This window comes from Strix aluco, chromosome 8 (genome assembly GCF_031877795.1).
Source record: "Strix aluco isolate bStrAlu1 chromosome 8, bStrAlu1.hap1, whole genome shotgun sequence".
NCBI classification, from domain to species: domain Eukaryota; kingdom Metazoa; phylum Chordata; class Aves; order Strigiformes; family Strigidae; genus Strix; species Strix aluco.
In genome coordinates, this window is record NC_133938.1 from 29041032 (window position 1) to 29052252 (window position 11221).

Consider the following 11221-nt stretch of genomic DNA (forward strand, 5'->3'; position numbering starts at 1 on the left):
GCTGAATACAACTCTAATGAGGAACAGACCTATCCACTAGGACTTAGAATCTCTTGAGGAGCAACTGGGGACAGCTGCAGAGGATGGAAACAAGAATGGTACAATTAAATTATTATTGCACTTACTGGTATCCAGTTTTGAAAACCATAATCAGGTTGCTACAAGCTGTTCTGGAACTGCAGATAGAGCAAAGGAAGTCAGTCACAATTTTCTCACGATACAATCAAATCTTTGGCTTTTAGGCCAGGTCTTCCAGCAAAATAACAGGGAATGCAGTGTATCAGCAGCAACAGAGCAATGCTTCACACATATCTCAAACGTTACTTCGGAGTTTTCTAACTTCAGTCAGCCCTGATTATGAGTGGCCTCTCTAGGAAACAGATTTATCCCTCTTTCTCCTGTGTATGGGTGGCACCAGTAGAGGTTTTCCACTGCTGCCTTGGGCCACAGTTAGTTGAAAAGATTCCTGCCAAGCTGTATCCTGCCATGTCTTTGCTTCATATGTTTTTATATTTTGGAACAGCTTTTTTCAAGATTTTATTTTCACACAGCAGAAAGTTGCCAAAGGACATATCTGATTCTGTCATTTATCACCTCCTGTGGAAAAACAGTCTTGGATACGTGTATTAGTATCAGATATCACAACTGAAAGTAAACACACTGCGTAGAAGATACACTGATTTATTAATAAAATAAAAATGAAATGTAGTGACATGTTTTACCACTATTAAAGCCATAGAGACAATCAGTGTCCCATTTATATACTTGATGGCATCATTCAGTAAGTCATTCATAAACAGACTGACACGTTCAGGTCAGGAACTACAGAAACCGTTTCCACAAGGAAAGCGCCTTCCTCTGTTACAAAGCAGATAAGTCTGAACGCAGTCCCCACGGTTTGCAGCTGCAATCGGTCTATGGGAGGTTTTTCTATGTCCTCTATTTTAATTCCTGAGACTTTCTCCACCTGGAATAGCTTTTTAAAGCCTTTCAACAGCAACAGAGCAAACCAGCTGAACTTCTTGTGGGGTACAAACCTGCTCTTCAGGCAAGAAAATGCATTGAATTGCATTTGAAAATGGGCTCACTTTCGATATACTATGGGGGTTATTCATTAAAGTTCCAATATTTAGCCAGGGATCTTGTGAAGCAACTATGACAGAGAAAAATGTTTGTAACCTAACAGTTTTAATTGTAACAGGCTCGCTTTTGTGTGTTTCTACTTCTACATCATACATTCTGCAATGTCTTAAACTGTAATGCACCATTTTTGTTAAATCATAACTGCTGTGATTTCATAGATAATAACATTATCAATACATAGCTTTGTGTGATCTAGCATTACCTGAAAGAGATAGGCAAAGTGATAAATAGGAAGTATTACAACTGACTTTCTAATTTGCCTCAATATGCAAATTTCCTTTAAATCAGGTACAGGAAAGAGGATCAGCTACAAAGACAATTAAAGTAAGCACTTGGGTTTCATGGGATTAAAAACCATTGAAAACTAATCCCTTATGGATCCAGAGGAAGACAAACATCCTATCACGGTTGTCAGGGGACAGAAAGTGTTCAGAAGCAAACTAAACTGGGATGTTTTCTTCTTATGTATCTCTTGCACACTGCTTGGAACAGCTACCTGTGATACAGATACACTGAAAGCCTTTGGAAAAACCCTACTGTTCGCTTCCAAGTATCCTGTTTCAGGAAGGTACAAAGCCCTGTGAAGAGCTGAGCATCAGAACATGAACTTAAACAGAACGATGATGACAGATGGTGAACCCCAAATGGGAGTCTTGTAAAAAAAAAGAGCCTTTAACATTTGAAAACAATATTAAAGGAAAAGAGAAATGAAGTGCATATTACTGGCACTGCAGAAGCCCAGATATAACATAGAGCACACAAGCCCGCAGAGAGTGTATCATCCATAACCGGCTCGCTTATCTGAATATAGTAGTCATGTAGCAGAACAAGCTGGGGAGTTTCCTGAAGTCACATTTACTGCTTGAGTTTGGCTGTCCATATTGGAGAGGGATTTGGTACCGGAGTTTTGAGACTGAATCAACTGTTCAGAAATAGCAGGAGAAGCGACAGCATGGTTAGCATGCTCACTCTCCCGCGCCGTAACACTGGGAGTGGAGTTTTCCTTAGCTGTCCCGGCATGACTGTGTGACTGGCTGGCTTGTCTCCCTGCTTCTGCCTCCTGCTGCTGCAGCATCCGCTCCACCTCTATCTCAAGTTCCAGATTTTCCTCATCTGCCTCCACTTCCAGCTGCTGCATTAACTCCTCCAGCTTCCTGGCCTTGCGGAGTTCGTTCTGCTGTATGATCGTGCACAGGTGCTCCGTGAGGTGCTCCTTAATCTCCGTCTTGTGTTGGAGGTCCAGCTTGGCTGCCACATACTCCGACTCAGCCTTATCATACCGCTTCCTGCAAAATCATCATCATTTCTAGTGGGTTAATTCTCAAAGCACTTTAAATTTTGACACATGGACAGATACTTTAAGCACCCCTGAAATGCAACGTGCTCTGCAATACATTATGCCAGCTATTCATGACATGCTGCTACATTAGTAAAAGATAAGAAAGTAAGTGTGAATTGATCAAATCTTCTCCTCTTGACACGAGTCTCCACTGCTGCTGTATTCCAAGGGTTAATTTGCTCATCTGAAATCTACAGATTGAATCACAAACAAGCATTTTTACTGCCTGAGAGATGCATCACTAGCAGCAGAAAGAAACCATCAGAAACTGTAATGTTTTCACACTTCTAATGAACACCTACCTAGTGAGCTGAAACACTGCAAAACAGTGTTGTGTTTTTTCTAATCTAACCATCCACCCGACAGATACAGATGCTACAATGGTGCTATACACATTTACATGCAGATCTGGCCTAGAAGTGTACTCTTTCGGCCACCCAATCTTCAGAAAATCATGAGCAGCACAGATTGACACAGCATATGACATCAATAGTGATCACAACTTTTGCGTGGCAACAGATGTAGAATTTTATTGTAAGCATCCCCCTGACACACACCTCCTGGAATTTGCACTTCCTGTCATGACAAATATAGCAAAAAGGAAATATTCCAAATATTTATTGAGGTTAACACATCTGGGATATTAATGGTTGGTGTCCACATTAGTGATGCATCTTCCACTACATTCCATTAATCCGTATATTAATTCTGATTTAATTAATAGAAAGATAGCTGCAACCTTGCTCATCAGGAAAGGGAACATGCAAAGGCTTTTGCAGAATGACTATGCAATGTACCTTACAGAGTGTTCATAAAACTTATATTAATAAGGTGATTGAATAAAGAATCCAGCTGTTTGTTTTATAAAATCAGATTCAAATATCTGGTTAAACAAAGCAACAGAAAGATAGGAGAGATCCTTTGCTCAGGGAAACAGAAGGAAATAAGACCTAGAAGAGCCTTTCCAAATATGTTCTTTTACATAATAATCACAAAACTTTGGCCCAGCTGTAAAGGCTATGTCTGCAGTGGGCGGCAGATGCCCACTTACGTTTCCCCCACAAGGAAGTCAAGATTTCCCTGGGTCAGGTATCCGAAATGGAAAAACTAATGCTATGCTGGAAACTTCTGCAGAGTTAAAACCTTTGGTCTGAATTCACACACATTCTTCACATCATATTTATGAAAATTCCATTCCACAACAATTGCCAAATGCCCCTAACTATGTATGTGCTCAGGACTATTTAATATTGCACTTTTTGACCCACTGAAATTATTTGTGATTTAGCCCTAAAATATAAGGCAAGAACTAAAAAATTGCTTAAAAAGACACCACTTAAAAGTAAATCTGCTTTGGCTCATAATGCATAAAACCTACAACACTGAAAAGTATCTAACTCGCATTTCCAATCCCTCCCTCATAAAAAGAAAGACTTACTAAGTTCATGAAAGTCATTAAGTATTTTGTAAGGTCCATCCCCTTCGTCCTACCAACATCCCCTTTTGTTATCTTCATTAAAAACTGCTTTCCAAATGTCAGAGCCACTTGTGTTATATGCTCTTTTGCCATTAAGCATTTTAAATAAGATGCATTATTACAAAATTTTGGTAAGAAATTTCCAGGAGCATTTAATGGTTTTAGAAACCAAACTTAAGCCTAAAATACACTGAAATATTTTTCCTCTTAAGGATGTAAAATTCTGTATTCATATACACTCAGCTACTGAAACTACAGTTAATCTTAGATATTTCAAATGATAATTACACAAAAGAGATCCTTATTTTTTAGCTACTGCTGCTATTTTTTTAAAGACTAATTACCATGTTTATTGGCCTGTGGTCAACGTATAGCAGAAGTCATAAGGAGAAATACACATTTAACACATTGAATCGTGAACCAAAAACCGCAACTGAACATTTCCATTTTATTAAACGGCTACATAAACATGCTGATGTTTATCTACTGATGTTGTGGTTTACCCACAACTAATAGGGTGTTCCGATTAATTTCTTGCATTTAAGGAACTCATCAGAACCAGACTGATTAAAGGCACATTGTGAAGGGTGAAAGCTTGCTTTTTCCTTCAAATTTTGGTCCCAGTTCCAAAAGCACTTCAGCAGTATTACATGTTTTAAGCTTAATTGGTCCCATTGATTCCAACAGGACCAGAGCTGTCATCAACAAGCAAGTTTCCCTGAAAAGGACTTTCATTTTAGGACTTTAAAAAAAAACTCTTTCCCCCCGAGAAGAAATAAACAACCTTGAAACAATAAAGCAGGGCTTATGGACAACTGCACAGTTAAAGCAGTAAGTATGTCTCGTGACAGCACAAAGCTGGAAAGCACAGTCTACAGTCAGAAAAACTACTTCAGTTTCCAGATTCCAAGGGAAAAATTAGGAAATAAAAAGCACACTTCTACCTCAAGATTTGAAAGCCCCCCAGACTGTGACCACTTTAACTACACATTATTAGAATGACATAACTCCATTACTGCTTCGGTGACAGGAAACAGCATTTTCTCCCTCCGCCCGGGCAGGGCTATTCCCTCCTCCCTGTCGGTTGCTTACCGGGCATAGGAGTAGTCCAAGCTGGCCTGATCAATGCGGTTCCGCAGGATGCCAATGTCAGCAGATACCATGTCATCCAGAGCTTGTAACTCCTTCTGAATTCGTTTTAGTTTCACGGTTTCAGCTTGAGTTCTTTTGGATCTGCAAAAGGAAGATGCTTTTTTTTTTTTCTTTTCAAGCCTCTCTTCTTGACATAATGGGCCTCATTTCATTTGCAGAGCAACTAACTTCTTTAAGAGCTATTCAGAAGGTTTCTCCTTTATGGTTTAAGACTTTTGATCTTTTTTAATATCCACAGGGATCTAAAATGCCTGCTATTAAGGACTACAGCAAAATTACGTAATGACTATAATCAAAGTGCCTAAAATGGATTGTGTTTCTTCACTGTGGAAACACACAAGAAGCTGCTGTATCTAAGTAGTTTTCAGTGTAAGGAAACAGGAAATGGCTTGGGGGGAGCAAGAGGGGGAAGGGTATTTAGCCCTGCAAATATCCCCTTTCAAAGAAGCCCAGTTAGTAGGGGCCAAAAAGTCACCTAACCTAAGCTTGATTTCCATTTTGTAAAATTATTCCCAAAAGGCCTAGCCAAATCCCAATGAAGTCAACGGAAAGTTTTACATCAAACACAAAGGATTTCAATCAAGCCTTATGCAACCTTTTTCAACTCAGCCTATTCATTCCGAAGTTCTGAAAACTAAAAGTTGCTAAGGGCAGCAAGCTTTGATGGATTTTACTCCCAAGCAAGCTAAGTAACTTTCAACAAGCTTTTACACCAGGTCACTTTGCTGTCATTCATCACCACCAGCAAAACCATGCTTTTCAGCCACTGCCTTGCACCCCAAAGCAGGTACTTGAAAGCAAGACTAGATGTGTAGGCAGTGACACCATCTCTCCTTAGACCAGCTGATGTAGGTGAAGAGAAACAGACATCCTGCAGTATTGCTCAGAGCCTGAAGACGGCCTTTGAATGTCAGACATAACTCCCTAGTGATCACCTTCCAAGTCCTCCTCTCTCTCCTCATGCTCTGCTTCCAGGAGGAAGAACCGAGCCTGGTGGTCACACCCACGTTTGCTGTCCTACAGTGAGTCAAACCAAACATTTGCCTGGCAAAGGAAAACAAAATCTTTAGAACCTCAAACAGAACCTTCTGTGCATTACTGGCCATGTTCACCTGCGCCACCCAAGAGCTTTAATGGGCAGAACATAATACATGTCTGGGAGAGCACTGTGAGCCCGAAAGCTTCTGATCTTCCTTGATCCAGTGTTATCAGCTGCCCCAATACCCTTCCCTACAAACCGTGCCTTCCCTCTAGCCTTAAACTATCTCGGTGGACAACACTGTACAATGCTTTAAAGTCTGGTCACCTGAAGAGCAAGATCTAACAACTGTGCGAACGTGTGAATTTTTGTAACTTCTAATCAGCCAGTGGTAAAACGGTACCTTCTTAAACTTAGTTTAAGTTTTGTTAAGTGTTTTCTTTTCACATACTAGTAAGAGTGAAAAGCCCAAACAGAAATAGCTATATTTTTCTTCATAGGTTAGGAATCAATAAACTTTCCTTAAATCCCGTGAAAACAAATCAGGAACAGAACAGGGATGAGCATCCCAGCACCCCAACTTCCAAACATGCCCTTACTAACAGGCACAAGAACTTCAGCTAATTCTCAAATTGAGTGATAACTTTTCCATCTGCACACAGCTGCAGCTTTGGAAGTGTGAAAAGCTTAGTCACAACTTCTTAGCCAGCACTTGTCATTAGAGGGAAATGTCGATCACAGGTGCTCACTTGTGGAGCAGTACATAGAGAGCACAGAGAGGAAGAAAAAGTGAGATTTCAATAGAAGATATGTAACTGGTTACAGATGAAAAGTAATCTCTTCCTCAGCTTCAGCCCATGCTGCAGCATAGCCCCCTACCTCTCAGCAATAGCTTTGGCCAGGAGTGCCTTCTTGCGTTTATTCTTCTCTTCTATCAGCCGCTGCTCTTGCTGGAGAATTTCCCATCGTGATTTTTCCTGCCTGATCATTGACAAGAAGATCAAAATTAACAGAAAGTTCATTTGTCTCCCTGTTCCCCAAATGACACAGATATTCACCATCATATTTCCTGGAGCAAACTCTAAAAATGTCAAAGCAACAATAAACAGGTTTCAGTTCTGAGGAAAGAAGAATCATCTGCAAGAAGTCATTCAGACCAATAAAATATTTCCAGATGAAAACTGCTGATCAGAACAAAAATCTTCATAAGCAAGTAAGCTGCTGGTTAATTCAGCTTTGCTGGAAGAAGGAGCATACAGCACTTTTTCAGAAATGGATGGAATTTTTCATTTAAAGGATGTGCTTCCCCACTAGGTAGAAACAGTTTCAAGTTTCTTACTGGCTGCTACAAGTGGCCATCTGTTCAGTCTGCCAACACAGTCTCTTTTTTGGAAATGTTTTTTCCATAAAACAGATCCTTTCACAGGTCTGCTTTACAATACAGCCCCCAAATAATTAAACTGATACAAATGAAAGGCTGGTAAAGTTACAGTGAAAATGAGCAATGAGGAACGGCAAGAATTCCCTTTTGCCACCAGGGAAAGTTATATGGATTCCATTGCCTAGGCTACATCTAGTAAGAGATACAACCAGCCCCAGAGGATGGAAGGCAAGGTCTCTGGTGAGAGGGGACAATCTGCGTCAACACAACTGGGCAGGATTAAGGAGAAACAAAAACAGTTTTGCCCCTTTCCATCCTGTTGTGCCCTCTCTCAAGAAGTCTCAGCCTAAAAAGAACTTATCTTTAAAATAGTCAAGTTACTCAGCTATGTTAATCTATTAACAACCATTTCTGCACAAGAATATCTCTTCAGACTTCTCATCACCCTTCTCCTAAGACCTCATATAGAGGAATATTTTTAATAAGATTTAAATTCAAGTGCACAGGCTGAGATGAATTAGCAGATTAGGGGGTGGTTGTTGCAGCTAAACGTCATTTACTCCCCACAGAGTGAAAAACTTCTTTGCATTTATCCCCAGTCAAATAGTGTCTGCATTTTTCACCACCAGGAAGGAGCTGAACAGCCAGTACTACTGGTGAGCTGCACCCACACGAGGAATTTGACACGGCTCTTCAAAGTGCTGCTACTGTGGTGAAGGGACAGCTATCTGCAGGTAGGTGATCCCAGCCAGGAGCCGGGCAGGTAAATGGCAGGCAGCATGGCCAGCAGCTGTAGCCTCTCAAGGTGCACCTCTGCAAAACAGAACCTCCAGGATCCTTCTGAGTTTTGAATTCCAGAGAAGCCACGTGCTGCTTCTCCACACAAGTGCTGCTGACTGCCACAGTCCTGCCTCTCCAGCGGGAAGCACCTTCAGTCCCCTCTGAGATCCGACAGACAGATCTAACCAGAGATAGGGTCTGGCACACTTGGAAAGCTGCTGATCCCTGTTTTAAGGGAATACAAATGATGCATGAAAGCTTGGTGGCCAGCCAGAGTTTGTTGATTATATTGGGCAGAAAAGTTTGGACCTGCACAGGAGCTCAAGGCTTAAGCAGCATTGTTAAAGTGTTTTAAAAATAAACTATATGTCCTAGAAAAAGAGTTCATCTTTTTGTCCCTCACACTTTGCTTTGCCTGCTGAAGAAAAAAAGAAAATTAGCACTTGGCTACAGACAGGAAAACAAATGTGAAGAGGTAAAACCAAGTAATTTGTCATATTGGAAATGCCTGCCCTCTCTAGCATTTAGAATGCAGCTCCTTTTTACAGGCTACTATCTGAGTTCTGGATGATGAACAAAGTAATTGCCACGTTCAGCCAGACTCCCAGAGCGCCATGTTTAGTACTTTTTCCTTTCTCTTACATGTATCAGTTTGACACTTCTGAGGGAGACAGGCACGCCACTGTGGGCTGATGCACAGGGTGAGAGCCTTGAGATTGGTCTCATCTTGCATCATAAAAGATGATAGAGAAACCTAAAATTTTACTTCCTTATCAACACTTTTGGCATTAACAAAACTGCAGCAATACTGTAAAGGGGAACACAAAGTTACATCAATCACAGCATATCTACTCTCAAAAGGGCTTTTTGTTGTGGCTGCTGGCTTGTCTACACAGCACGACGGTGAGTTTAAATCTTCATAAACCATTAAGACAGTCCTGTAGCTTGGGTACTTTATGATGTACCATCCCACTGCCATAGATAATTCCCTTAAGACAGCACAGTGTGTATCTGCATAGATTATACTACAGAAATTGGTCCTGAATCAGGCTCTACCCAACTAGAGATGGGAAAAAAAGGTTCAATGCAGAGGAAGCAAACATCATCTCTCAAACCTTCCTATTAGATACAGAAAAGTTCACTTTAGAATGAATCAATACATGATAATAAAACCCATCCCCTGATTTTACTGACTTACTAACAATTCCACTTTCTTTTTCTCCACTTTGGAGTTCGGCTTTGCAGGGCGGCTGTGGGCATTCTCACTGTCATTACAGGGATTTACTGGTGTCACTTCCTTCTGCTGGTCTTGGTTGTCACTTTGCCTTTGATCTCCTGCTGAAGGAGGATGAGGTGGTGGCACAGGCTGCTGAGAAGGACAAGGCTTGTGTTTTGGTACAGAAAGCAACTGCTCAGGAGGAACAGAGGCAGCTCCACCCTGCAGTCCCAGCTTCTGACATTGCTGCTGGAGGGCTTTTTCTCGTTGCAATTGCTTCCGACTCTTATTCACAGTGTGGGGGCGATGCTGCTGCTCCGAGGATTCATACAAATCTATCAGTGGATGAGAGGGAGAAACGGGATTAAAACCAAATCTTAAGATCAAAGACAGACTGTAAATTAGCTTTTCTGGGCAAGCAAACTGGTGCAAAACTAACATAAGGAAAAGGTATGCCAGGGTGTTAAGGGAAGGCAATGAGGGGGAAAACCAAAGAACCTAGAAATGTTTTGTTAACCTAAGAATTGGGAGTTTTAAGGATCTGAGCATCCGAAATGAGGAGAGGGAGAAATAAGGGGCCAGAACTGCTGGACTAAAGGAAGAACCATAGGTAGGAGTGAGGCAATTCTTGGGGAATCACAGAGAGACATCTAGGGCTAAAGGAGGGCCCCAGTCAGTCTGGTGGGCAAACTGAGGGTTTATAAAGTGAAGAATGAGGAAGAACAAGGTGACAAATGGGCAAAGAGGTGGCTGGGAACGTGAGTGGGTAGTGGCCAGACAGATGTGGGTGCACGACAAGGGGCTGAGGAGTCTGGAAATGTGACAGAGGCTGCGGGTGGAGAGACTGAAGGGAGCAGTGAGAGATGGGGCCTGGACGGGAGGGGCCGAGGGACTGGCTAGGGGAAACGAGGGGCCGCCTGCAGAAGCGGAGGTGTTCGATGCGGGGACTGACTGGATGAGCTGAGGGGATGGACAGAGGTGTAGATGCAAGGGGCTGAGGAGAAGAAGGGAGGGAGGTGCAGCTGCAGGGGCTGACGGGGTGCCGAGGGCCCGGCGGCTCCTCCGCGCCGCTCCCGGCCCCGCTGCCCCCCCGCTAACCGGGACGGGAGCTGCGTCCGGCCCGAGCCCGAGCCCCGGTTCCCGCCAGAGCCCGGTCGCGGTCGGTACCTGGGCGCTGGCCCCGCAGGCGCCGGAGCTCCTCCTGCGAGAAGCCGGCCCAGGCCTCGGCCATGGCGCTTCCTCCTTCCGCTGACGGGGCGCCGAGGCAGGCAGGGCCCGCGGCTGCCCCGCCACCGCCGCCCGCTCGCCGCAGGCGAACGCCGCGGACAGCCCCGGCCGGCGCCGCCGGGGGGCCTCGCGCCTCCACGGCAACGCGGCGGGGGCGGGGCGGGGAAGATGGCGCCCTGAGGAGACGGGGAGGGGAAGGTCGCGGGTGGGGGGGTTTGAGCTGGAGAGCAGGAGCGGCTCTTGCCAGGGGGCCGGTGGGCTCCGGAGGTGACAGGGCCCGGGGGCTGCAGGCCGTCCCCGGCTGCCGCTTAGCGGCGGGGCAGTTTCAGGGCTCCTCAGCGGGCGGGCAGGCCCGGCGCCCCGTCGGTGGGTGCGCCGGGCAGTCACGGCAGCGGTGCTCCTGGCGCAGCAGAGGGGCTGCAGGGCAGGCTGGCCCTGCGGCAGGGCTGCCGTGGGCTTGGCACAAGGCGTGTGCAGCTCTGCTGAACGTGGTGCACTGCACGGGCACGTCCCAGGAGCTCCTAAGA

The 11221-nt window shown here is 44.1% G+C and overlaps 1 protein-coding gene across 4 annotated transcripts; it reads right to left on the reverse strand.

Annotated features, from left to right (window-relative positions):
• Nucleotides 1-665: 665 nt before the first annotated feature.
• On the reverse strand, nt 666-10729 carry GORAB (golgin, RAB6 interacting). 4 transcript variants are annotated; one of them, XM_074832882.1, is made up of 5 exons: nt 10635-10729; nt 9454-9802; nt 6970-7071; nt 5052-5192; nt 666-2429 (listed from the first exon to the last, which is right to left on the reverse strand). In XM_074832882.1, exons 1-5 carry the CDS (start codon nt 10696-10698, stop codon nt 1958-1960), a joined length of 1128 nt encoding a protein of 375 aa, XP_074688983.1. In that variant the 5' UTR covers nt 10699-10729; the 3' UTR covers nt 666-1957. The 4 variants fall into 4 exon arrangements, with proteins under 4 accessions (XP_074688983.1, XP_074688984.1, XP_074688985.1 ...); XM_074832883.1 differs by having other exon boundaries at nt 2136-2449; XM_074832884.1 differs by lacking the exon at nt 666-2429 and adding an exon at nt 2456-2673.
• Nucleotides 10730-11221: the final 492 nt, after the last annotated feature.

What these genes read in the sequence shown, in the direction of transcription:
- GORAB (XM_074832882.1), bottom strand. Translation starts at nt 10,698, where the DNA reads ATGGCCGAGGCCTGGGCCGGCTTCTCGCAGGAGGAGCTCCGGCGCCTG. An exon ending in GAGAAAAAGAAAGTGGAATT is followed by an intron (nt 7,072 to 9,453) that starts GTTAGTAAGTCA and finishes GTCAATGATCAG; the next exon opens with GCAGGAAAAATCACGATGGG. An exon ending in GCCAAAGCTATTGCTGAGAG is followed by an intron (nt 5,193 to 6,969) that starts GTAGGGGGCTAT and finishes TTCCTTTTGCAG; the next exon opens with ATCCAAAAGAACTCAAGCTG.